Source organism: Brachyistius frenatus, unplaced genomic scaffold (genome assembly GCF_029030835.1).
Source record: "Brachyistius frenatus isolate BFR_SWC_R1_liver_20210118 unplaced genomic scaffold, ASM2903083v1 Contig_480, whole genome shotgun sequence".
NCBI lineage: Eukaryota > Metazoa > Chordata > Actinopteri > Embiotocidae > Brachyistius > Brachyistius frenatus.
The window spans coordinates 1-27,500 of NW_027211079.1; the positions used below are offsets into that span (position 1 = coordinate 1).

General features: G+C 47.1%; 4 protein-coding genes across 7 annotated transcripts in view; all 4 read left to right on the forward strand.

Moving 5' to 3' along the window:
- Positions 1–1,510: 1,510 nt before the first annotated feature.
- LOC138614307 (kinesin-like protein KIF1C) lies at positions 1,511–11,840 on the forward strand (the record flags this gene model as incomplete). The annotated part of the gene is made up of 13 exons (XM_069687674.1): positions 1,511–1,590; positions 1,940–2,015; positions 3,196–3,275; positions 3,467–3,561; positions 5,140–5,223; positions 5,812–5,992; positions 6,174–6,246; positions 6,401–6,499; positions 6,851–7,012; positions 7,369–7,644; positions 8,126–8,215; positions 8,294–8,510; positions 8,590–11,840. Coding segments are annotated over 13 exons (2,352 nt in total), but the record flags the coding sequence as incomplete, so codon positions are not given.
- Positions 11,841–12,057: 217 nt separating this feature from the next.
- LOC138614313 (platelet glycoprotein Ib alpha chain-like) lies at positions 12,058–15,548 on the forward strand. The gene is made up of 6 exons (XM_069687678.1): positions 12,058–12,479; positions 13,215–13,310; positions 13,389–13,580; positions 13,773–13,868; positions 13,973–14,152; positions 14,316–15,548. The coding sequence occupies exons 1-6, from the start codon at positions 12,318–12,320 to the stop codon at positions 15,546–15,548; spliced, it is 1,959 nt and encodes a 652-aa protein (XP_069543779.1). The 5' UTR covers positions 12,058–12,317.
- A 1,809-nt stretch (positions 15,549–17,357) lies between these two features.
- On the forward strand, positions 17,358–24,707 carry cnga1b (cyclic nucleotide gated channel subunit alpha 1b). The gene is made up of 15 exons (XM_069687673.1): positions 17,358–17,708; positions 18,659–18,792; positions 19,012–19,071; positions 19,179–19,265; positions 19,402–19,491; positions 19,565–19,669; positions 20,541–20,647; positions 20,878–21,052; positions 21,289–21,425; positions 21,518–21,690; positions 22,113–22,238; positions 22,431–22,583; positions 22,673–22,904; positions 23,551–23,726; positions 23,804–24,707. The coding sequence occupies exons 2-15, from the start codon at positions 18,683–18,685 to the stop codon at positions 24,020–24,022; spliced, it is 1,950 nt and encodes a 649-aa protein (XP_069543774.1). The 5' UTR covers positions 17,358–17,708; positions 18,659–18,682; the 3' UTR covers positions 24,023–24,707.
- A 2,497-nt stretch (positions 24,708–27,204) lies between these two features.
- nfxl1 (nuclear transcription factor, X-box binding-like 1) overlaps positions 27,205–27,500 on the forward strand; it is a 20,102-nt gene continuing 19,806 nt past the window's right edge. For 3 of the 4 annotated variants that reach the window (XM_069687681.1, XM_069687683.1, XM_069687684.1), the window contains exon 1: positions 27,212–27,469. The gene's annotated coding sequence lies outside the window, so the exon portion shown is untranslated. Of the gene's footprint in view, positions 27,470–27,500 lie in introns of all 4 variants that reach the window. The other variant, XM_069687682.1, reaches the window with a different exon arrangement.

The window sequence follows — 27,500 nt, forward strand, 5'->3', positions numbered from 1 at the left end:
ATTAATAAACTAAAGAGACATGAAGATATTAATGAGGACAAATTAATAAACTAAAGAGATGTGAAGATATTAATGAGGACAAATTAATTAACTAAAAAGACTTGAAGGTATTAATGAGGACAAATTGATAAACTAAAGAGACGTGAAGATATTAATGTGGACAAATTAATAAACTAAAGAGACTTGAAGATATTAAAGAGGACAAATTATTAATAAACTAAAGAGATGTGAAGATATTAATGAGGACAAATTAATAAACTAAAGAGACTTGAAGATATCAATGAAGACAAAATTAATAAACTAAAGAGACTTGAAGATATCAATGAAGACCAAATTAATAAACTAAAGAGATGTGAAGATATTAATGAGGACAAATTAATAAACTAAAGAGACGTGAAGATATTAAAGAGGACAAATTATTAATAAACTAAAGCGATGTGAAGATATTAATGAGGACAAATTAATAAACTAAAAAGACGTGAAGGTATTAATGAGGACAAATTTATAAACTAAAGAGACGTGAAGATATCAATGAAGACAAATTTATAAACTAAAGAGACGTGAAGATATCAATGAAGACAAAATTAATAAACTAAAGAGACGTGAAGATATTAATGAGGACAAAATTAATAAACTAAAGAGACGTGAAGATATTAATGAGGACAAAATTAATAAACTAAAGAGACGTGAAGATATTAATGAGGACAAAATTTATAAACTAAAGAGACATGAAGATATCAATGAAGACAAAATTAATAAACTAAAGACACGTGAAGATATCAATGAAGACAAATTAATAAACTAAAGAGACGTGAAGATATTAATGAGGACAAATTGATAAACTAAAGAGACGTGAAGATATTAATGAGGACAAATTGATAAACTAAAGAGACGTGAAGATATTAATGAGGACAAATTGATAAACTAAAGAGATGTGAAGATATTAATGAGGACAAATTATTAATAAACTAAAGAGATGTGAAGATATTAATGACAAATTATTAATAAACTAAAGAGACGTGAAGATATTAATGAGGACAAATTAATAAACTAAAGAGATATGAAGATATTAATGAGGACAAATTATTAATAAACTAAAGAGATGTGAAGATATTAATGAGGACAAATTATTAATAAACTAAAGAGACGTGAAGATATTAATGAGGACAAATTAATAAACTAAAGAGACGTGAAGATATTAATGACGACAAATTGATAAACTGAAGAGACGTGAAGATATTAAAGGTCAAATTAATAAATTAAAGAGACGTGAAGATATTAATGAGGACAAATTAATAAACTAAAGAGACGTGAAGATATTAATGAGGACAAATTAATAAACTAAAGAGACGTGAAGATATCAATGAAGACAAAATTAATAAACTAAAGAGACGTGAAGATATTAATGAGGACAAATTAATGAACCGTAAAGACGCACTACCACGTGTCGAGCAGTAAAGATGGATTGGACGAAGCATCCCGGACTCACACTGGCCGGTCTGTGTTGCAGGAAACGGAGAAGATCATCGCCGAGCTGAACGAGACGTGGGAGGAGAAGCTGAGGAAGACCGAGTCCATCCGTCTGGAGAGGTAATGGACCACGTCCACCTCCGTCTGTCCTTTTGATGTTCGTACGTTTGTCTGATTCAACAGAAGCAAACAGGAACGAAGGCCAGTCGGTGTTCATGTGATGCTAGTTAGGGTTATATTGTCGACTGAATTAAAGTGCTTGAAACATACATTATTGTTTACTATCTGTAAACTTGTTACCATGGGAACCATGGTTACCCAACTTAACAAGCAGCACTCCACCCCAGAAGGTAAACAAAGCTAGAAAGGAGTTCTGAGTGTCGGTGTTGAGTACGATGAGGTAGATCTGGGTTTGAAACGTAAACATTTGGTTGAGCTGGAGGATGATTGACACCTGTCTGTCATCCAGAGAGTCCCTGCTGGCGGAGATGGGCGTGTCCATAAAGGAAGATGGAGGAACGCTGGGCGTGTTCTCTCCCAAAGGAGTGAGTTCTCCTCCGACTCTCTCTCTCGTTTCTCTCTTTGAAAAATTCAAACCTGTCAATGATTTATAATCAGTTTATGAACATGGTTATGTATTATGGTTATATATTATGGTTACATATTATGGTTATATATTATGGTTACATATTATGGTTATATATTATGGTTACATATTATGGTTATATATTATGGTTATATATTATGGTTATATATTATGGTTGCATATTATGGTTATATATTATGGTTGCATATTATGGTTATATATTATGGTTACATATTATGGTTATATATTATGGTTACATATTATGGTTATATATTATGGTTATATATTATAGTTATATATTATGGTTGCATATTATGGTTATATATTATGGTTATATATTATGGTTACATATTATGGTTATATATTATGGTTACATATTATGGTTACATATTATGGTTACATATTATGGTTATATATTATGGTTACATATTATGGTTACATATTATGGTTATATATTATGGTTATATATTATGGTTACATATTATGGTTATATATTATGGTTACATATTATGGTTACATATTATGGTTATATATTATGGTTACATATTATATATTATGGTTATATATTATGGTTACATATTATGGTTATATATTATGGTTATATATTATGGTTACATATTATGGTTATATATTATGGTTATATATTATATTATGGTTATATATTATGGTTACATATTATGGTTATATATTATGGTTATATATTATGGTTACATATTATGGTTATATATTATGGTTACATATTATGGTTACATATTATGGTTATATATTATGGTTATATATTATGGTTATATATTATGGTTACATATTATGGTTATATATTATGGTTACATATTATGGTTACATATTATGGTTATATATTATGGTTACATATTATGGTTATATATTATGGTTATATATTATGGTTACATATTATGGTTATATATTATGGTTCATACGACCGAGTTTATCAACGTGTGTGTTCACAGCTGGAACTGCACTCCAGCCTTTTAAACCTTGAATTTACGGTCCAGAGCTCCTGAGTCCGAAGAAACTTTAGATTGGACTTCAGGTTCGTCCACTCAGGGCGGATCAGTACCGGGTCCAGAAAATGAATGTAAATCCCCTGAAGGAATGTAAACCAGACTGTGTGTGTGTTGCAGACGCCTCACCTAGTCAACCTGAACGAGGACCCGCTGATGTCCGAGTGTCTCCTGTACTACATCAAGGAGGGCTTCACCAGGTCAGTGCCACCCTTCCCTCATCAGTCGTTGTGATCGGGACTCCATATCAATATATCAGATGATCAATATGAGAGGACTGATCAGACGCTGTGTGTGTGTGTGTGTGTGTGTGTGTGTGTGTGTGTGTGTGTGTGTGTGTGTGTGTGTGTGTGTGTGTGTGTGTGTGTCTGTCTGTGTCTGTGTGTCTCAGGGTTGGACAGCAGGACGTGGACATCAAGCTGTCTGGTCACTTCATAAAGGAGATCCACTGTGTGTTTGTCAGCGAGACCAACGAGCAGGGCGAAGGTGAGACCTGTCCGTATGGGTTACCGTGGTAACAACATAGTGACACTGGTGACGCGGGTTTCAAACATTTATTTGTACGTCTGTCCACGGACTGTTGTCCTCGTTGTCCAGCAAAAAACGCGATGGCAAACATTAAACTAGGAACGCTGCGTAGCTACGAAGCTACATGATTTAAACAGTTTTTACTTTTTTCTGAATCTCTTTTGGTGGCGCTATGACTATGACTGAATATTGGCACACAGATGTCTTGAAGGCGGGACTTTTATCAAACATGTTAAGTTTGAGAGAAATCTGACAATGTACATCAAAATTACAGCAACTGAAAGTTTCATGGGGCGATGCTCAAAATGGCTGCCACGGACACACAGTTCGAGGAAGAAGGATACTTTTAATAACTTTTCATCCCAAAGATCTTAAGATTGGACACACCAAATTTCAAGTTTGTTCGATAAATTCTGTAGAAGGAGTTCGGTAAAGTACAACACGGGCAAATCACCAAAAACGGACACTAAAGTCAAAATGGACAACATCCTGTTTGAAACAATGTTAATTTATATTCAGTACATCAGAGAAAATAAAGCAGGTCTGGTCTTTATTTATTTCCTTGTTGTTTTCTCTTAAAGAATAACAAAAAGAACCAATCAAGGCATCATGAAAGTATCAATAAACAGTCTGTAAACATGAAACTAAGTAAACATGAAAAACAAGTCGAGAACAAACACACATCGAGTCCTGTCGCGTGTTTTCATGTCATGTCTTCATCAATAAGTGTCGGTATTGATCGATCTGTGCTCGCACCTGAAGAGAAGACAAAAAGTCCTGACCAGCAGAGCGCCCTCTGCTGGTCAGAGCTGACACCTGCACTCATCGGCTGCACTGTGTGTGTGTGTGTGTGTGTGTGTGTGTGTGTGTGTGTGTGTGTGTGTGTGTGTGTGTGTGTGTGTGTGTGTGTGTGTGTGTGTGTGTGTGTTCAGTGAGTGACTCTCTTTCTTCTTCTCTTCCTGTAAAAGCTGCCTGGAAATCTGTCAGGTATCGTTCAACAGTCACTGCTACTAGTTACCATGGTGACATCGCCCTGCTGCCCCCCACCCCCTTGTGTGTGTGTGTGTGTGTGTGTGTGTGTGTGTGTGTGTGTGTGTGTGTGTGTGTGTGTGTGTGTGTGTGTGTGTGTGTGTGTGTGTGTGTTTGTTTGTGTGTGATGTGAAATCCATGTCTTGTGTTGGATTCTGGAGGCCTCGTGTCGTCATAAAAAACCTTTCACAGAAACAGGAAGTGTGCCATTGCCGTGGATACAGCGAGTGTTTGATTACATCATCCCCGTTTCCTGCACCGCTGGACATGCTGATGCGCTCTGACGCCGAAGGAAACGTGATCCTCAGCAGAGCAGAGTCCGACTCCCATCGGCCTCCTCACAGCTGGTGTTATGCTGATGATGCCGGACGCTGTAGAGCAGCTGATGGTTGAAGCTGCGATCAGGAGACTGAAGGTCGTGATGGAGACGAGGCCTCCAGATCTTCTGTGTTTCTGCGTCTCCTCTGAGGGTTTTGTGCTTCTTCAACTCTTCGTCTGTCTCTGCAGTCATCGTCACTCTGGAGCCGTTAATCGGAGCTGAGACGTACGTCAACGGGAAGCAGATCACCGACGCCGTCGTGCTCAAACAAGGTGACGACGCTTCAAAATGTTCAAACATCAAACGTTTGAAAGCTGGTGGAACATCTGATTACTAATGAGGTTACCATGGCAACAGATCAGTAACATGATTGGGTATGAGAGGTTCACCACTCTGAAAGACTGTGTTGGAAAATAGTTCAACAATCTAAGAATAATGTTCCTCAACGTAAAACTACAAAGAATTAGTGGATTTCATCGTCTACGGTTCATAATATCATTAAAAGATTCAGAGAATCTGGAGAAATCTCTGAACACAAGGGACAAGGCTGGAAACCAATATTGGATGGTGGTGATCTTCGGGCCCTCAGGCAGCACTGCATTAAAAACACACTATTCTGGAGTGGAAATCACTGCATGGGCTCAGGAACACTTGTGAGAACCATCGTCTGTGAACACAGTTCATCGCTGCGTCCACAAATGCAGGTTAAAGAGGAGAGGGACCATCCAGCTTGTTATCTGCTCAGTTCTAAAGCCAGCATCTGTGATGGTACAAGATGCATTAGTGCACATGGCATGGGTAGCTTGAACACATAACCCAGTGGTTTTAATGTCCCACTCAGCATCTGTCTTCGTCGCCAGGTAACCGCATCGTGATGGGGAAGAACCACGTGTTTCGGTTCAACCACCCGGAGCAGGCGAGGCTGGAGAGGGAGCGCAGCCTCCCCGCCGAGCAGCAGGGGGAGCCGGAGGACTGGAACTACGCTCAGAGGGAGCTGCTGGAGAAACAGGGCATCGACATCAAGCTGGAGATGGAGAAGAGGTGAGGACCACTTCCTGGTCACCTCAAAGACACCATGCTGCTGATGTCCTGATTGGCTGACTGGGGTGTGTGTGTGTGTGTGTGTGTGTGTGTGTGTGTGTGTGTGTGTGTGTGTGTGTGTGTGTGTGTGTGTGTGTGTGTGTGTGTGTGTGTGTGTGTGTGTGTGTGTGTGTGTGTCCAGGCTGCAGGACATGGAGACTCAGTACCGTAAAGAGAAGGAGGAGGCAGATCTGCTGCTGGAGCAACACAGACTGGTCAGTTTCTGGTCAGGCAGCGATCAATGTTCTTATTGATCATATCAGCTGATTTACAGTAGAATACTGTGTGTGTGTGTGTGTGTGTGTGTGTGTGTGTGTGTGTGTGTGTGTGTGTGTGTGTGTGTGTGTGTGTGTGTGTGTGTGTGTCCAGTATGCAGACAGCGACAGTGGAGACGATTCAGACAAACGATCCTGCGAGGAGAGCTGGAGGCTGATTTCCTCCCTCAGAGAGAAACTACCTGCAAACAAGGTACTGTCTGTCTGTCTGTCCTCCTGTCTGTCTGTCTGTCCTCCTGTCTGTCTGTCTGTCTGTCCTCCTGTCTGTCTGTCTGTCCTCCTATCTGTCTGTCTGTCTGTCCTCCTGTCTGTCTGTCTGTCTGTCCTCCTGTCTGTCTGTCCTCCTGTCTGTAAACAAAAACATACACCAGGATGTAAACAGGAGCTTCAGGGCATTCTTGTTGTTTAATGTACGACTCGTTCAACTGTCACATGAATGGAAAGGACGTCCAACAGCAACTACGTCTCACCTGTGTGTATGTGTGTGTGTGTGTGTGTGTGTGTGTGTGTGTGTGTGTGTGTGTGTGTGTGTGTGTGTGTCCAGGTGCAGACCATAGTGAAGCGCTGTGGTCTGCCCAGCAGTGGGAAGAGGAGGGAGCCTCTGCGAGTCTATCAGATCCCTCAGAGGAGGAGGATCAGCAAAGACCCCAAACGGGTCACCATCGAAGACCTCCGCATGCAGGCTGTCAAAGAGATCTGCTACGAGGTCTCACACACACACACACACACACACACACACACACACACACACACACACACACACACACACACACACACACACACACACACACACACACACACACACACACACACACACACACACACACACACAGATCAACTTCCCCTCTGTCCAGCTCAGTGGTTGGTTAACTAACCATCTCAGAGTGTAGAAGAACAACACGTTTAACCTCCAGAGAAACTCACCAATAAACCCAGTGTTCACCCTGTGTGTGTGTGTGTGTGTGTGTGTGTGTGTGTGTGTGTGTGTGTGTGTGTGTGTGTGTGTGTGTGTGTGTGTGTGTGTGTGTGTGTGTGTGTGTGTGTGTGTGCCGCCCCCTGCAGGTGGCTCTGGGAGACTTCCGTCACTCCCGTCAGGAGATTGAAGCTCTGTCCATCGTCAAGATGAAGGAGCTCTGCCGCATGTACGCCAAGAAGGACCCCAACGAGAGGGAGAGCTGGAGGGCCGTGGCCCAGGACGTGTGCGACACCGTGGGCATCGGAGAGGAGAGGAGCCCCCCCACGGAGGAGGGGGGAGGAGGAGAGGCAGGGGAGGGAGGAGAGAAAGGAAAGGTGTACGACCTGAAGGCTCACATCGATAAACTGACGGACATTCTGGAGGTGAGACGTCCTCACGGCTCCGTTAAAGGGACATTCTGCACACACTGACAGCCCCCTCCTGTCTTGCCAATGCGGTAGGCCCCGCCCACTCCTGTCTTGCCAATGCGGTAGGCCCCGCCCACTCCTGTCCAGCCATCGCTGTAGGCCCCGCCCACTACATCCAACTCACCTCACGACCAAAAGTTTTAGTGAAGAAAAATTCGGACCAAAACCAACAAAACTTTAAGGGACAATTTGTTTTCAACCCAAATGAATTAATTTATTTATTCTTCTCTTGTTGTTTGCAGGGCGACAAACAGGTCGTCTGTCGCCCCCTGCAGGTTAACTCACTCCATGACTTCTAGTCGTTCTGTTTGTTTCTGGGTCAGAATGATGAAGAACAACAAACGGTCTGAATGGTTGAACATCAGTGTCGACCTCAGACGTCCAGTGTCGACCTCAGACGTCACTGTTCTCTGTTGAAGGTGTGTGTCTCTTGCAGGAGGTGAAGCTGCAGAACAACATGAAGGACGAGGAGATCAAAGCTCTGAGAGACAGAATGATCAAGATGGAGAGCATCATACCTGTCCAGGTACGTTCACACCTCGCAGCCCGGCAGGAGACCGTCCGCCTCCCGCTAACTCCTCTCTGACTCCTCCTCCGTTTCCAGGACGACGACGTGAACGACGAAGGAGGCGGGTCTCCTCAGAGGGACGGGGACGGGGCCGAAGACGGCCCCAAACTGCCGGAGGGCAGAGTTCAGCGTCTGATGGACGAGGACCCGGCGTTCAGGAGAGGTCGCCTCCGCTGGCTGAAGCAGGAACAGCAGCGCATCCTGAACCTGCAGCAGCAGAACATCACCAAGAAGCTCCGAGGCCAGAGCCAAGGTCAGCGGGGGGAGGGGCTAAAGCAGCCGCAGCACCGAGCCAATCGGAGGAGGTTCTGACTCTCTGTCTCCCCCTGCAGGTCAGAACTCCCCCGTCGTCCCGATTCATCTCCCCGGAACCGGCCGCTTCATCCCCCCGCAGGAGTGCAAGCTCAAGTTCCCTTTCAAGAGTAACCCCGCCCACCGGTTGTCATGGGGACCAGCCTGCGCCGCCCTGCACGCCCTGGGTCTGGGGGAGGAGGGAGGAGAGGGTGGGGAGGACAGAGAAGGGGGGGAGAGCCTCGGCTCTCCCTCCCCTCCGCTTCCCCCCTACGCTCAGCCTCCTCCTCTGCTGCCCCTCCCCTTCCCAGCTCCGCCCCCTCGCATGCGCACCCCCAGCCCTCACCGTGCTTGGCAACAGCGTAACCAGGGTAACCAGGGCGGCTTCCATTACCATCACCAGGGCAACAACCAAAACCAGCAGCGCCGCTACCGCCGCAACTCTCTGGACAGCTCCAGCCACGGCAACGGTAGCTATGACAACGACCAGCACCACGGCAGCGGAAACGGCGGTCACCAGGGGCGACCAAGACAGAGAAGGGGGGTGTCGCCGGGGCCTGGGGGGGAGAGAGGAGGAGGAGCGGGAGGAGGAGGTGGTGGAGGAGGAGGGAGGGACAGAGACGGAGGCTTCCACTACAACCAACGGCAGCACCATCAGTTCCACCACCATCCCTACTACAACCCCCACAATGCACCATTCCAGCCGGGACCGCACCCCAACTACCACAGCCTGCCTCGCTCTGGGGCCCCGCCCCTTCCTGCTGACATGCTCCTGGGGATGGGGCCACCTCCAGGTGGGTGGGGCTTCACCACCCCGCCCAGGATGAGACGTCAGTTCAGTGCTCCGGACCTGAAAAACAACAAGGAGACCCCGATCTGACCTCTGACCTCTGACACACCGAGGCCTCGGATTGGCTGCCAGACATGCTGTAGAGAAAAGTCTGTGTGTGTGTGTGTGTGTGTGTGTGTGTGTGTGTGTGTGTGTGTGTGTGTGTGTGTGTGTGTGTGTGTGTGTATACATTGCTACGTTTAGCACGGGTTAGCTGTTGCCATGGCGACAGCATTTAAGGAGTTTGTTTGTTTATATTTGTGTCAGAGAGGATCAGTGTTTTATTAATTTAGTTTTATGGATTTTTATCGGACATTGTGGCCTCAAGGCTGTTTGTTTGTTTGTTTGTTTGTTTTTAAAGCTGAAGCGTGTTGGTTAGTTTCCTGGCGGGACGTTTGCGTGTTTAGCTTCAGCTCGTCGGTTAGCAGCGCGGCTCGTTAGCCGAGGTGGCGTTCGCGTTGCGTGGGAAAAACGGGTCGTACGAGTTCAGCGGCTCTCGCTTTGCCGCTCCGTATGCAAATGAGCACGTTACTGTGGTGACAGCTCAGAGTGTGGACCGTCGCTCAATCAGAAGTCGTGTTCACTCCCGATCGTACTTCCCGTCTCGCCCACACGACCCGAACGCCGCGTCACTGAAACCAAAGACTCTGCGGCGCACCCCGCAGGCACACGGACGTGTTTCACCAGACCGAGTTGTGTTTGTATATTTGAAGTGTGCGTTGAATCGTTTATAAAAAAAACACAGGAAACGTGCTGACGGTGAGTTCACTGTCTCTGGCAATCGTGGGAAATGTAGTAAGTGAGACGCAGCACATGAAGCCTGGTGGGAGACGCAGGAATCACAGGAGGTGACGGGTTGGAGTTGATGTCGGGCTGAGAGGAGGGAACTCTGGGAAATGTAGAGACGGAGGGCTGGGTGACAAGAGACCTGAGATACAGGAAGCTTTTATTTTGAAGTGCTAACAGTGATGTTTATTTCCTGCTGTGAGGATCTGACACGACTTCCTGTCGGCTGCTGGAAAACGTGTCTTCTTCCTGTTTGACTCTGATCTGATGTTGCGTTCAATGTCGCCGTCTCCAGGCGACAGTTACAGGTGTTGGATGTTGTGTTCACTGCACAACCGGAAAAAATTCATTTACAACCGAGCTGCCACAAAGGTTCCAACTTCCTGCGTCAAACTGAACGCGAGGTGTTCACTGTCTGGAGCAGCGGGGCGATTAACCCCGCCCACTTAGACAGAGGCATTGTGGGAGACGACGAGTGGAGCATCTTGGTGCTCCGTGACTTTAAGAGAACCGACCAATCAGGGCGCGAGTCGCCACGACGGTGATGATGACAAAAACGTGAAGAGTGATTGTGATTGGCCCGAGAAGCATGATGTCGCTCAGCTCTGCTGTCTCTGGAATCGACCAATCACAGGACAATCTTGAAATCTGCCACCGCCGGGCTTGATGGGAAACGGAGTTTCCTCTTTCTTTATGGTTTTTATTTTTTTAATTTCCTGCGCGGCCTCTGATTGGCTGTTTGTTTTTATTTGTTTTCATTGGCTTCATGTCCTGAATATTTTAACCCCGCCAACATGTTTGACCTTTACTCTGTGATGTCATCATGTCGTCATCACTATTATTAATATAAATATTATGAGGTTATACCAGTTGTTGTCATTAATTCTTTTGGATGCTGCTGAAGGGAGCGTCTGCTTCCTCATGCAACCGCCTGTGTGTGTGTGTGTGTGTGTGTGTGTGTGTGTGTGTGTGTGTGTGTGTGTGTGTGTGTGTGTGTGTGTGTGTGTGTGTGTGTGTGTGTGAGAGAGTGTGTGTGTGTGTGTGTGTGTGTGTGTGTGTGTGTGTGTGTGTGTGTGTGTGTGTGTGTGTGTGTGTGTGTGTGTGTGTGTGTGTGTGTGTGTGTGTGTGTGTGTGTGTGTGTGAGTGTGTGTGTGTGTGTGTGTGTGTGTGTGTGTGTGTGTGTGTGTGTGTGTGTGTGTGTGTGTGTGTGTGTGTGTGTGTGTGTGTGTGTGTGTGTGTGTGTGTGTGAGAGTTTGTGTGTGAGTGATAGTGTTTGTTTGTTTCTGGGTTAATTTAGAATCATATTTGACTGTTTGTTTTTCTTTATAAATCTGATTTTGTTGTTTTTCTTCTAATCATCTCCTCAGTTTTGTTGTTGTTGTTGAGGAGGAGGAGGAAGAGGAGGAGGAGGAGGAGCCTGTGGAAGAGAGGGAACTCCAGAACACGTACTGGCCCCTCCCACTCCCTGTATCTCCCCAATCCCAGCATCAGAATCTGTGACATCATGGCATGACTGGACACGGATGTGATGACATCATGGTTTAGCCCTCCTCCTATTGGCTGAGATGTTCAGATCTTCTGTTGGGTTGTTTTTGTTTTTGTTGTTGTATCAGGAACCAATCTCAGGCTCTACCTGCAAACAACATGATGGCAATAAAGTGTCAATAAGAACATTGATCAGCTCTCGACTGTCCTCGTCATACAGTTCCACAAATATGGAGCACAAAATATTTCATTCATTCATTTATAAAGATATTTTATACGTTAATATTAATATAGAGGTAACATAAGGGTCCAGTAATTGATATTATTAATACAGTAATCACAATTACCAAAGAACACAATAACAAGTATGAAGTAGCTGATAACAAATGTGTTGTGAACATGTGTTTGTTGTTGATATTGATTCGTGGATTATTAGTTCATTGGTGTGTGTGAAGTGTTGGTTTAACACACGAAGAGGGGACGCTGCTGCTCCGAGGACGAGAAAATATGAAGAGACGTGGATATCAACAGACGGCCAGCTGAACTCAACAGTCCTATCACACTTCCTGCTTCAACAGCTGTCAATCAAACCACACACACACACACTTGCGTCTCCTTCACTTTCTTCGGTTCTCCTCAGACCGTCAGTCTGTGAGGGTCTCTTTCACCATGCAGCTCTTCCTCCTCCTCCTCTTCCTCCTGACCCACGTCGCCATGGTTGCAGCAGTAGCTGGTTGCCGCAGCGACAGGGACAAGGACCACCGGCCCAGAGAAAACTGCACGGCCGCTGGCTTCAGCGACATCCCGGCGGGGTTCGAACATACGACAAAGGTAAAGAAGTATGGAAGCAACTTTTATGTCGTCAGAAGGAATATTATATATTTATGGCTGAAAACAAATCTATCATGAATCTCAAACAATATTATATTTGAAATGTTTAAGAAAGAAAGAAAGAAACATCAGCACTCAGTTAAAATCACAGAATGAACCAGCTTTTAAAGCTTCGTCTTGTAATGATTTAATCACTCAGTTACGGGAGGAAATAAATCTTCTCCTTATTTGTACATTTATATGGTAGAAGTAAACTCAGAGTAAAAGTTATCTGAGACGTGCAGAGTTTAAACTGAAGACAGCAAATACGAGAGTGGATCAACAAGTTCACAGTGTTCCTGAACGCAGCACGGTGCTGCACCCGGAGCAGCAGGAAGCAGCGACCTCCATCAGGAAGTGTTCAGAGTTCCTCACGTTAACGTGACCGCTGGTACCTGAACGTTATGACGTCACCATGGAAACCTGAAACTGGAGCAGACAAACAGCAGATTTTGGGGGACAGAGAATCTTCTGTTTCTCTGCTCCAGTTTCAGGTTTCCATGGTGTGGAACTCAGTGATGATGTCGATCGGTGCTGCGTTCATGTGCAACAGGAAGATTTACGCCTCTGACTGGACGAAGTGTTTGACTGACAGCTGAGAACACAGCGGACACACAAGCTTCCTGTGTAAGAGCGATGAGACGACAGTTTGACAGGAAACCACGACAGCTCTTCATGTTGTCCTTCTGTCTTTAGGTTCTGTTGTTTCCCAACAACCTGTTCTCCAGCCTGTCCTGGTCCTCCTTCCAGATCTTCACCCAGATCCACGAGATCGACCTCACAGGCAACAAGGTGTCGGTCTGTCTGCGCAGATGTTTCACAGTTAAATGAAAGGCAGCTGATATCAGTGATGAATGTTTTCTGGTCCAGGTTCCAGATGTGACTCCCAGCGCCGCTCCGATGCTGCCCAGCCTCAGCGTCCTCCGGCTGGGGTCCAACCGTCTGACGTCCCTCTCCGGAGGCTCCTTCTCCGCCTGTCCCGCTCTGACTGAACTCTACTTGGACCACAACGTCATCGACTCCCTGAGCGACCGCAGCTTCTCCGGACTCGGCCAGCTGGAGGTCAGTGTGTCGTCACTAAAGCTCTGACATCACCACATAGTGAAGTTCAGGATCCCGACGTAACGGGAACACGGAGGATTGTTGAGGGTTCCTTTTCAGGAGGCAGAACATCGCGCAACATTTTCAGAAATGATTCGAAGGAAGTCTTCGCTCCTCACTGGCTGCCTTCTGTCTGACTGTCCAACCCCTTAGATCCTGGACCTGACAGCCAATCACATCAAAGTGCTTCCTGACCTCATGCTCCACCCCCTCCCGGCCATAGAAACCCTTTACCTGGAGAACAACAAGGTGGGAAACACAAATCTAAACACTAGTTGTTGTTAACTTCCTCCCCAGCAGGGGGCGAAGGTTTGCCATCGCCTCAAACTGGAGCCGTTTCCTTTTCCTTCCAGATCAAAGTGATGCCAGATGATTGGTTCAGCCAGAAGGACGAGGTGCCATACCTCTACCTCTCAGCCAATCCCTGGGCCTGCTCCTGTTCCCTCAGTTACCTGCACAGCTACCTCGATGACCACGAACTCAACGTCTACGTCCGAGATGGCCCGGACATCAAGGGCATCGTGGAGAGTGTGGTGAGTCCCGCCAACCGCAACAAACTACAACTGACCAGAAGTGATCTTTGGTCTCTGATGACATCACCGTCCGGTAGTGACATCACAGGGCATCGAAAACCAGCTGGGAGGAGACGGAGAAGTCCGAGCGAATCACGTTCTGCTTCTTGTCCTCTGTTCTCAGGTGTGCGACTCTCCACCGCGGCACCGAGGTCGACCTGTGGTTGGTCTGGACGAGTCGGATCTCTGTTCACCGGCGACGGAACCGGATCCAACCGGAGTCTCCTACCAACCAATCAGCAGCTCTCCCTACCAAACAACGGCTCCTCCTACTGTCCCTGCTACCACTTATCTTCCTCCTCCTCCTCCTCCTACTGTCCCTGCTACCACTTATCTTCCTCCTCCTCCTCCTCCAACTGTCCCTGCTACCACTTATCTTCCTCCTCCTCCTCCTCCAACTGTCCCTGCTACCACTTATCTTCCTCCTCCTCCTCCTCCAACTGTCCCTGCTACCACTTATCTTCCTCCTCCTCCTCCAACTGTCCCTGCTACCACTTATCTTCTGACTGTGGGAGCCTCAACAGGAAGTCCAACAAAACCTGTCTTGACGACATCAACGTCCACATCGGTGTCTCCGTGGGCGTCCAATGAAGCTTCCGGCGTCCGGCGTGGCGAGAAACGTCCTGCAGGAGGTGCTGGCGTGTTCTGTGTTTGGCTGTTGGCGGCGTGCCTCCTACTGTGCGCGGCGTCGGCCGCCGGCGTCCTGGCAACTCTGGTGACTCTGGTGAGGCTCGTCGTCTGGTACAGGAGGGTGGACGAGGAGCTGGCGAGGAGCAGAGGAGGCAGAGACACACTGATGCTGTTAAGCAGAATGAAAGAGAAGGAGGTGGCAGGAGTAGGGGGCGGAGTCACGGCGCTGTATCGCTCCGTTCTGTTTGTCCACAGAGAGGGAGGAGAAGCTGTGGAAGGGGAGGATGGAGGGGAGGGAGGGGTGGAAAGACTGGCCGGAAAGGGAGGAGGAGACCCGACGAGGGAGGAGGGAGGAGGAGGAGGGAGAGGAGTGTACAGGAAGACTCTGTACCGACTGATAAGCAAAGAGGAGGCGATAGAAGGATGGAGGGATGTGATGGAGGAGTGTCAGGTCTCTGCAGAGGGTGGAGGAGGAGGGGGGGGGAGAGACAGAAGGAGCAGGGGAGGAGGAGGGGCCTCCAAAAAGCACTACAGTGTTATTCTGAGGGAGGAGAGGGAGGAGGCAGGGGGGGGCAGGGAGGAGCTGGACTGGGTGGTGGGGGGGTGGGAGGTGAAACGAGGAGGAGGGGAGGGGCCGAGGAGCAGCTGGGGGGAGTGGCTAGCACACTATTTACCCGGCATGCCTTGGGGAGTGACCACGCCCCGTGAGGACGAGGCAGCTCAGTGATGTCACCAGTGGGAGGGGCTTCATTACAAAACACGATTGGCTCAATGAATAGAATAGAGAACCCTGGCTAACGTCGCTAACCCAATGAGCTCGCTTCATCAGACAGCTCATTGGGAGAAGAACGGAGCCTTTGCTAAGCCCCGCCCCTTAGTTACTGTTGTTAAGATGCCCAATTTCCCGCAGGAAGTTCTGAAACAAACAAAAGCAGCTTCATGTAGTTGAGTTTGATTGTGTTTTGTTTTTTAAGACGACACCTTGCTGCAGCGCTATGAGCGGCCACATGGTGGCGACATCTTTCTACATCTATACTTTACTCATGAATATACTCAGTCTACTGTACACAAACTTCAGCAATCCAGGACACGTCCATCATTCAGGTTTATCTGAAATGTGTTGACCATCTCATTCATATCAGAATATATTTTTATTGCTTCTGATTGTGGACAAATAAAGTGAAACCAGTTTTATTTCTGCTGATGAAAATAAGATGAATTCTCTCATATCTTACAGTTTATCTGCAAACAAACATCAACATATTGTGAGCTTATTTTATTGATATCTGATGGGCAGCAGCAGGAAGCAGCCAGCAGGTGGCAGCACACACACACACACGCTCACACACACACACACACGCTCACACACACACGCTCACACACACACACACAAACACACACACACACATTTACCCGTTAGTGATGAGTTTCTCTTTGGAACTAAGGCGACTTATTTTTGGGACGATGATGTGATTCAATCTGGGGTAGTCAACATGTGTAAGTGTGCGTAACATGAAAAGGTCAAAGGTCGTGAATTTTAAACAACGCTCTATCTGCTTCCTGTAAGATTTCTGTTTCAGGATCTTTTGTACATGTTGAGGAAAAGTATGAGACCTTGGAAGTATGTACACCTGACCAACTGGCTGGGATGTTTTTTGAAGGCTTCACTCTATAAAACCAAATGTGTTTCACTTGTAAGATCTTTTCCATGTTATGTTGATTAACTTCATATCAATATAATTGTTTGGACAACCACAACAGGTGTTTTGTGTTTTTCTTTAAATCTTAAATATTAATACAATTTTTTTTTTCACAACATATTCAGGGGCTCGTCCGGGATCGTTAATACAGCTTTTCCACTGCAGGTTTCTTCCCTCTTGGTTGAGTTCTGTACGATCTGGACTCGACTAATAGATTTTTGATTTAGGCAGGTGAAGAGGCTGCAGCGATTGTCGAGGCGACACACACACACACTCACACACACACACACACACACACACACACACACTCGCACACACACACACTCGCACACACTCTCACACACACACACACACACACACACACACACACACACACACACACACACACACACACACACACACACACACACACACACACACACACACACACACACACACTCTCACACACACACACACACTCACACACTCACACACACACTCACTCTCTAATTCCTGATAAGCCAATCAAAGCTGCCCGTTGGACACTGCAGCGGTCGCCGTGTTATTAGAGTCACACTGCTGACTCAGGAGGATCAGTCGTCCTAATCTGCTCCTCCTCACGTTTCACCGTCTCCTGCGTCCTGCTGATATCCTCCCTCCTCCTCCTCCTCCCACTCTGATCACCTCTTTCTCTCTTCTGCTCTTTTCTCCTGCCACATGTCCTACTGTCCTCGCCGTCCTTCCTCCTCTTCCCTGGCTGTGACACCTCCTTCCTCTGCTCCCCGGTTCACCCAGACTTTCTGCCACCTCCTTGTTATTCTCTCGAACTCTTCCTTCTTTTTTTCCTCCTCTCTCCTCCGTCTTGAAATCCTCCGTCCGTTCCATTTAATAAAAGAGTTGAGAGTTGTTTCCTGAGTGCAGCCCTGAGAGGCGGACCGTTTCATCCCTCCTCTAATCTCTTTATCCGTGTCAGGGTGACTGAGGAGACTCTGCTGCTGGACCCTCCCAACACCCACGACATCCCTCCTCTTCCTCCTCTTCCTCCTCTTCGCCCTCTGGACACCCAACTGTTTGGGATTTAAAGGGTCCAGGTGTGTTTAGGTGTGCGTGTATGGGGGGTTGCTCCTCTGTTTCCACGGCGATGAGTTTGACGGGCGGTTGGTGGATGTAGGCCACGTAACCAAGGGTGACGGATTATCAGCTGAGAGGTGAGTAAGGAGATAACGGAGAGAGGGCTGCTTGTTAGACAAGACACGTTCAAATTAATCATATGAAATCAATAATAAATATAGGAAGTGTGGGTTCATTCTGATGTTTTCGCTCTTAATTTTCAAATCGTTGATCTCAGTAGTAAACACGCTCAGTCTGCTGGGAAAAATCCTCATTTTGGCATGAAATTACAACCTGCTGATGTTCCAGGATCATGTTCACCACTGAGCTGCATCACCTCTTATTTTAACAACACTCTGGAAACGTTGGGGAACTGAGGAGACCAGTTTCTGGAGTTTGGAAAGTGAAATGTGGTCCCATTCGTGCCTGATAGAGGATTTCAGCTGCTCAACAGTTCAGGGTCTCCTTTGTTGTATTGTTCATGTCCTGATGCTCCAGATGTTTTCAATGATTGACAGGTCTGGACTGCAGGAGGCCAGTTTATCAGAGGACTCTTCTACTAGAGAACCATGCTGTTGGAATACGTGCAGAATGTGGTTGGACGTTGTTCTGCTGAAATAAACAAGACCTTCCCTGAAAGAGACGTTGTCTGGATGGCAGCATATGTTGCTCCAAAACCTGAATATATCATTCAGCATTAATGCTTCCTTCCAGATGTTCAAGCTACCCATGCCATGTGCACTGATGCATCCCTGTACCATCACAGATGCTGGCTTTAGAACTGAGCTGATAACAAGCTGGATGGTCCCTCTTCTCTTTAGCCTGCAGTGTCCTTGATTTTGATGATCAAAGGAAAATAAGAACAATAATTGTTGTGGGATAAAAGCAAAATTACAAAATTTAATCCAAATAAAGCAAAATTGTCCCTGAACTTGATGTTAAAGCAAATCTATCAAGAATTCAAAGATCTTTGGTTGAAGCAGGAATTCTTCCTCGACACCCAGCAGATGTTGATGAGATTCTGATGCTTCTCTCTTTCTACCAACAGACAGCCAAAAGGAACAGCGTCTCCATGGCGAAAGTAGGTCCTTTAGCCCCGCCCCAGGTCTCTCGGTTAACTCCTCCCACCATCATTCTACAAGACATGGAGGAGGAGCCAGATGATGTCAGGGAGAGGGACAGGTGAGTTGTCAATGGAAACAAGACTCCTCAGCAACAAACTTTGTAGTGATGGTAATGATAATGACCACTAGGGGCTGTCTCCATAGACTCCATCTGTAGTACCACTGAGGACCACTAGGGGCTGTCTCCATAGTCTCCATCTGCAGTACCACTGAGGACCACTAGGGGCTGTCTCCATAGACTCCATCTGTAGTCATCGGATTGTTTCCTGTGTTTCAGTTGGCGAGCTGGACCAGGAGTTCTGTTCAACGTCAACAACAACAACAACAACGAGGACGAGTAAGACACTAACATGCTGACACACATCACGTGACGAACGGCCTAAAGAGCAGCAAAACACGTTGCTTCTGTTTTTGATTTGTACACGTGTTTGCTGTTGTCTTCAGGGAGGAGAAGAAGAAGAAAAAGAAAGAGAAGAAGAAGAAGAAGGAGAAGAAGGAGAAGGAGAAGACGGAGAAGAAGGAGAAGAAGGAGTACGTTTCTTCCCTCGGGTCGGGTTCTGGTGGCGACCCGGGTGTCATGTTCTGTATTTTTACTGTCAGATAACTTTATTCTTCACCGTAACACTAGAGTCCTGATTCCATTGTAAATGTTCTCATTGTCTTCCAGAAAGGAAAAACAGGAGAAGAAGGAGAAGAAGCAGAAGGAGGAGAAGGAGAAGGAGAAGGAGAAGGAGAAGGAGAAGGAGAAGGAGAAGCCGTACGTTCGCTTCACAAACAGCGCTGGTGTTTCATCACATTACACCGTAACGACTCCTCTGTTCTGTGTCCAGGCCGAAGGAGATCGCGGTGATCGACCCGGCCGGGAACACCTACTACCACTGGCTGTTCATCATCACCATCCCCGTCATGTACAACTGGACGCTGATCATCGCCAGGTAACCCAGTGGCGCCAGATATGGCAAAACTGATGACAGTGACACGGCTGTTCGAGGTCCATGAGAGACGCTCATCTGACATCAACGGACATTCTGCGATGGCGATGGACCATCTTCACACCTACCGAAATAATATTTACACCCTTAACTTGGACATCTTTAATTTAGTTTTAAAGTTATGTAGGAAGGAGGTATGCTGGGAAATTTCAGTGACCGTACTTCCACTCATTAGTGATGTCGGCGGAGTGTCGTCCTGCTTGTTCACCACTGAAATGTCCACAATGAAAGCAGGAGACCAGATTTGTTCCAGCGATGTCGGGTTCATGTCCCCCAAAGACCAGCCAGGTCGATCCACCTGAAATCTCACAACAAACCTTCAACCTGTGCGACCGCGCAGCTCGTTTGTTCCCACACGACCTGGTTCGCTTCAGGAAACATGATTGTTTGGGTTAAAATGACCCTTTAAACCGCGTTCTCCGTTAAAGTTACTACTTCCCTAAAGTTATGCAACTTTTATCGTCATGGCAACACTGACACTTTCACATATCAACAATGAAAAAAAAACAATGCCGTGGAGCGCGGCCACCAAGATTGGGTCCACGCGTTGTCGTTGGGTTGTCGTGCTTCACTTCCAGCTGTGTCTGCTGGTTGTCTGGTTTTGGGTTGGATCAGAACCATCCGGGCTTCACAACACTCATTAGAAGACATCGTGTGGACCCCAAAAATGTCAATGAGCTGCCACATGGTGTCCACAGAGTAACATCTGCTGTGTGTGTGTGTGTGTGTGTGTGTGTGTGTGTGTGTGTGTGTGTGTGTGTGTGTGTGTGTGTGTGTGTGTGTGTGTGTGTGTGTGTGTGTGTGTGTGTTTCAGGGCGTGTTTCGAGGAGCTACAGACCGACTACGTGGGCTACTGGTTCCTCGTGGACTTTCTCTGCGACCTCGTCTACATTGCTGACATGGTCTTCAGAACGAGGACCGGTTGGAAGACACACTTACACACACACACTTACACACACACACACACACACACACACACACACACACACACACACACACACACACACACACACACACACACACACACACACACACACACACACACACACACTCTCACACACACTCACTCACACACAGATTGCTGTGTACCCTGTGGTGACCGACCCGTCCCACATGCTTCCCCGGTGGTGACTCAGCTGGTGTGTGTGCAGGTTACCTGGAACAGGGTCTGCTGGTGAAGGACGAGCAGAAGCTCCGCGAGCGCTACATGAAAAGCTTCCAGTTCAAACTGGACCTGGTCTCCATGATTCCCACCGACCTGCTGTACTTAGTCTTCGGCCTCACCTTCCCCGAGATCCGCCTCAACAAACTCTTCAGGTTCAACAGGTGAACAGAACCAGATCTTTGGTTCACAGTGGTGGAAGGAGTCCTCGTACCTTCACCTCAGGTTTCAAAACCACAATTCAGAAACCGACGTTCGATGTCAGAGCGTCATATCTGAACCCAGTTTCGACCCGACAGTTGTTGTTACGTTGAACTCCAAACTCCAAATGTGAACCTCACTGGAAACGTCGAAGGTTCACCAAAACTAAACATGACGTGCTTCCACGTCTTTGTTTCAGGATGCTGGAGTTCTTCCAGCGGACCGAGACCCGGACCAACTACCCCAACGTCCTTCGTATCTCCAACCTCGTCATGTACATCGTCATCATCATCCACTGGAACGCCTGCCTCTACTACTCCTTCTCCAAGGCCATCGGTGGGACTCCGCCTCCAACCTCTTCTCCGGTTGTTTCCTCTGCGGTTGCTTGATAAAAGCCTGAAACGTCTCGGTCTGTGTCCTTCCTTCAGGTTTCGGTTCAGACAGGTTCGTGTATCCGGACCCGACAGATCCGGAGTTCGGCCGTCTGGTGAGGAAGTACGCCTACAGCATGTACTGGTCCACGCTGACGCTCACCACCATCGGAGAAACGCCGCCTCCCCAGGAGAACTCGGAGTATTTCTTCGTCGTCACGGACTTCCTGGTGGGCGTGGCTTAGGTTTTTTTGATTTACATGAAATTTGTTTTGGGGACGTGCACACGTGGCGGCATGATGTTGAAAACTTTACACGTATGTATATACTTGCACACCTTTTGATTAAAGTCTGACCCGACAGAAACCCGAGCCGACAGATCGATTTGATTGGTTCAGTACCTGCTAAATAATTCTAACTAAATATCTTGAATGTGCAACGTGTATTATATTTAAATCTATTGATATATTTCTTGTTTTTTTGTTTTGTATTTTAAACTCTTAATTCTATTTACGTATACTTGATCAACTTTTGTTAAACTCAGTGTATTTTAAACTACTACCATCAAATACTTTTATTGTTATTTAAATTGGAGGTTTGGGGGATTGACAGGTGGATGATGTCATACATATTTTTCTGTTCTATTCTCCAGGTGGGCGTGTTGATTTTTGCGACCATTGTCGGTAACGTTGGCTCGATGATCACCAACATGAACGCTGCCAGAGCCGACTTCCAGGCTCGCATCGACGCCATCAAACAGTACATGAGCTTCCGAAAGGTCGGTGGGTCGGTTGGTTAGCTAGCTAGCTGGTTAGTTAGTTAGCTAGTTAGTAGTTTTAACTGTTAAAAATGATTTTTACGTTGCGTTTAAGTTGCGATATAATTCACTGCACTCTGTTTCTGTTGCTCGACTTGTCAAACAAGTTTTAGGCGCTAAAACTATTTTGTTTTGGTCGTGTCTCGGCTTCAGGTGACCAAAGACCTGGAGAAGCGAGTGATCAAGTGGTTTGACTTCCTGTGGACCAATAAGAAAGCAGTAGACGAGAGGGAGGTGCTGAAGTACCTGCCGGACAAACTGAGAGCTGAGATCGCCATCAACGTGCACTTGGACACCCTGAAGAAGGTCAGCTCACTCTGCTCGCCGACACCCGGCTTCATATCGTTTATAAGGAGGCAGAACCGCGTCAGGGTTTCTGCTGTGTCGCCTCACAGGTTCGTATCTTCGCCGACTGCGAGGCCGGCCTGTTGGTGGAGCTGGTGCTGAAGCTGCAGCCGCAGGTCTACAGTCCCGGAGACTACATCTGCAAGAAGGGCGACATCGGCCGAGAGATGTACATCATCAAGGAGGGGAAACTCGCTGTCGTCGCCGACGACGGCATCAAGCAGTTCGTTGTTCTCAGCGATGGAAGCTACTTCGGCGAGATCAGCATCCTGGCCATCAAAGGTGTTTACACACGACGTAAAGTTGGTTTATAATGTCAATCACATACACAGCAACTAATGCTAGCAAGCTAACATGCCAATGATGAACGACCCGGACGGCAACATGGATATAAAACAGCATCGTCTGCGTAGAAATGTATTTCATCTACGAGAAGTTCAGCACAACGGCTCCAGAGGTGATGATGTGTCACATTGGGATGAAGTACGAGAGGAGGCGTTAGATTCATTTAGGAAAACGTCATCGTCTGCGTAGAAACTGATTTTAATTCATCAACTGAAAGTCACTGCTGAGTTCAGAAAAGGGTCGAAGAGAAATCCGTTTGTGCAGTTTCCCCTCGAGGATGATATTTATCAAACTGGATTCATGTTGACAGGAGACGCGTGATTGAAACCATGGAAACAGCATTCAGTCCTTTAAGTTCTGCGTCAGCTCAGAACTTCATGCTTCCGCCGGCTCCTCTGATATCTCGGGAACATCGGCGGACAATTTCTTTAAATTTGGTAGAAATGGAGAAAGGTCATTGTGACATCACAAAACAGGGCAGCAAAGACGGAAAGGTTGTCGGATCAAACGAGGAGGTCGCGGGAGAACTTGGTCGTTTTTGGGTTTCTTTTATCACCTCAACAGTTTTGCTTCTCTCGAACAGGAAGTAAGGCAGGAAACAGGAGGACCGCTAACATCAGGAGCATCGGTTACTCCGACCTCTTCTGCCTCTCCAAAGACGACCTGATGGAGGCGCTGACGGAGTATCCCGATGCCAAAGCTCTGTTGGAGGAGAAGGGAAGGCAGATTCTGATGAAGGACGGACTGCTGGACCTGGAGGTAAAGTCACGTGATCTCACTCAACAGAGTAAACAAGCGGATCACCTGAAACACAAGTCACTCGTCTCGTCCCGCAGGTGGCGGCACAGGGTCCCGACCCCAAGGAGATCGAGGAGAAGGTGGACCGGATGACGAGCACGCTGGACGTCCTGCAGACCCGATACGCTCGGCTGCTGGCCGAACACGAAGCCACTCACAGCAAGCTGAAACACAGAGTCACACGGCTGGAGAGGAAGCTGCCGCCACACGTCGACCAGCCCGGCGATGCCCCGCCCCCTCCAACACCTGAGACGTAGACAGCCGAAGAAGAAGAAGAGAAGAAGTAGAGAGGACAAAGAAGAGCAAGAGGGGAACGACTGGGGTGTTTGGTTTTAGAGCTTGAGTTAGCCAGGCGGGTGGAGATCAGGAGGTTCGACACGGACGGAAATCAATTCAGACTCACAATTAAAGTGAGTTGATTTCATAGAAATAAAACGTTAAAAATGAACCCTTAAAGACAAATTCTCTTCCTGACACTCACGTCACGTAACTTATGGCCGACATTACGACATTCGAGTTCAGTAAAACTCTTTTTGAGGTTTTATGACGCACTGCGCTCGAGTAAGTTACGACAGAAAGCCGACTTTTACGTTTTCTTTTTACTGGAGCCCGTAAGAAGCAACATTTTCACCTGTTTTCAAGGAGTGAAAAATGTAAAGTGTCATTTTCAATACAAATCACACGGAATAAAAGGGGATTTCTGGCCCTGCTGGCTTGCCGTAGTCATGTTCCCACGGTAACAGGTTTACATACAATAGTCAGGAACGTACATTTTCATGGCATTAATTTAATGAAGTCAACAAGACAAGAAACGAAAGGTTTCCGTCTACTGAAACGGTAAAAGGGCTTTTAATTTGAAAGGGAATCAGGAAGTGTTCAGTTTGTAATAACAGCGTAATGCAGTAAGTTTAACAGAGCAAACGGGAGCGGATCAATAAAAGGAGGCGCTCCAGCCGCTCTGCGGTCACGTGACGCGTCACCGAGGCCGATCGGAGGAGGACGTTTACCGTCGCAGCTGAAAGGCTGGAAACGAAGCGAAGACTCGCTGGAGCACAAAATACCAGCTGAGGTTCGGAGGAAGTGAGGAGGACGTTTCCACTCGATTCAGTTGTAAAACATGGTGATGATAACGTATTGAACAAGGAGCGCCTCTTTCTGCACGTAGCTGAAGTTCTCGGATTAGTTTGTGTTCGGCCTGAATGTGACTGAAACACACGACCGCTTCTACAAGTTGTTCAATATACATTTATATTTATGAAACTTTACTTTGAAAGATCTCCGTGTCCACCAGACTCTGATGAGGCCAATCGCAGAAGCAGCTTTAATTTCTAGTTCACCTGCTTAGAGGTCAAAGGTCAGCAGCTGTAAATGTGATGGCAGATGATTCCACGATATGTTTATCTGTCCTGTGACGTGATGCAAAGAATGTGAATGATGATCTGCGCTGAAATAAAGATATTTTATATGGAAGATCTAAGATGCCTCTTTTATTTTCTGAACGGCTGCACAAGAACAGACACTTTGAAAAAAATAAATAAACAGTAAACACAAACATAAAGACAATGCCACGCCTGCTTTTATTTGTATTTATTCATTAATAACGATACCTGAGTTTGGTTTTACTTCATGTCTTCGGTTTGAAGGACTTCTATCAGATTAACAAAAAAAGTGACATTTTTTATGAAAAGTGGATGAAAACGTGTATTTTGCACCGCTGGCTTCACACAGTCACAAAAGGAAACACAAACTATCAACATTTCAAAAGGTTGGAGGTTCAAATCCTCGAGTAACCAAAGCTGCAGGATGTTCAGGTGCTGATCCGGCAAATATCAAAACGAGCTTGAAAACACTTTCATGAATCTTCTTCCAACAGCTGTGGAGCTCCATGTTGATCAGGAGATGAATGACACGTCACACGGGGGGGGGGGGGGGGGGGGGGGGTTGAGAAAGAGAGGAGTGTGTGTGTGTGTGTGTGTGTGTGTGTGTGTGTGTGTGTGTGTGAGTGTGTGTGTGTGTGTGTGTGTGTGTGTGTGTGTGTGAGAGTGTGTGAGTGTGTGTGTGTGTGAGAGTGTGTGTGTGTGTGTGTGTGTGTGTGTGTGTGTGTGTGTGTGTGTGTGTGTGTGTGTGTGTGTGTGTGTGTGTGTGTGTGTGTGTGTGTGTGTGTGTGTGTGTGTGTGTGTGTGTGTGTGTGTGTGTGTGTGTGTGTGTGTGTGTGTGTGTGTGTGTGTGTGTGTGTGTGTGTGTGTGTGTGTGTGTGTGTGTGTGTGTGTGTGTGTGTGTGTGTGTGTGTGTGTGTGTGTGTGTGTGTGTGTGTGTGTGTGTGTGTGTGTGTGTGTGTGTGTGTGTGTGTGTGTGTGTGTGTGTGTGTGTGTGTGTGTGTGTGTGTGTGTGTGTGTGTGTGTGTGTGTGTGTGTGTGTGTGTGTGTGTGTGTGTGTGTGTGTGTGTGTGTGTGTGTGTGTGTGTGTGTGTGTGTGTGTGTGTGTGTGTGTGTGTGTGTGTGTGTGTGTGTGTGTGTGTGTGTGTGTGTGTGTGTGTGTGTGTGTGTGTGTGTGTGTGTGTGTGTGTGTGTGTGTGTGTGTGTGTGTGTGTGTGTGTGTGTGTGTGTGTGTGTGTGTGTGTGTGTGTGTGTGTGTGTGTGTGTGTGTGTGTGTGTGAGTGTGTGTGTGTGTGTGTGTGTGTGTGTGTGTGTGTGTGTGTGTGTGTGTGTGTGTGTGTGTGTGTGTGTGTGTGTGTGTGTGTGTGTGTGAGTGTGTGTGTGTGTGTGTGTGTGTGTGTGTGTGTGTGTGTGTGTGTGTGTGTGTGTGTGTGTGTGTGTGTGTGTGTGTGTGTGTGTGTGTGTGTGTGTGTGTGTGTGTGTGTGTGTGTGTGTGTGTGTGTGTGTGTGTGTGTGTGTGTGTGTGTGTGTGTGTGTGTGTGTGTGTGTGTGTGTGTGTGTGTGTGTGTGTGTGTGTGTGTGTGTGTGTGTGTGTGTGTGTGTGTGTGTGTGTGTGTGTGTGTGTGTGTGTGTGTGTGTGTGTGTGTGTGAGAGTGTGAGAGTGTGTGTGTGTGTGTGTGTGAGTGTGTGTGAGTGTGTGTGTGTGTGTGTGTGTGTGTGTGAGTGTGTGTGTGTGTGTGTGTGTGTGTGTGTGTGTGTGTGTGTGTGTGAGTGTGTGTGTGTGTGTGTGTGTGTGTGTGTGTGTGTGTGTGTGTGTGTGTGTGTGTGTGTGTGTGTGTGTGTGTGTGTGTGTGTGTGTGAGGCTGGGATTTGTAGTTTCATTCTCCCATAAACCACGTGATTGGCTGTAAAGCGTTCGCTGCTGTGATTGGCTGGTTCACTGTCAGTCAACCGTGTTCGACCCGCCCACAACGCAGCAGCCAATCACGGGTGCTCTGTGGACTCCGCAGGCCCACTGCTCTCCATTTTTGTGGAACTCCCAGTACCGGCATGCACCGCGCAGCACTGCGCATGACAACCAGTCAACAGACTCCTGGCTGCAGACTGAGGTGCGTTTGACTTCCGACTGTTTTTAAAAGACTTTCTGTTCGTCCTTCAGCTCCGTGTTGACCTTCATGCAGCTCTGGATGTTTCTGTTCTGATGACCGCTGTTGACCGGATGTGACGTGTTTCCGCCTGTTTGCACTGTGTTTCGTGACGACATGTAGCTTCCCGCAGCTAGCCGGCGGCTAACAGCAGTTTGAACTGAATGTGACCGTTAATGACCCGGTACGTAACGTGCACCGGACACCGGAGAAAC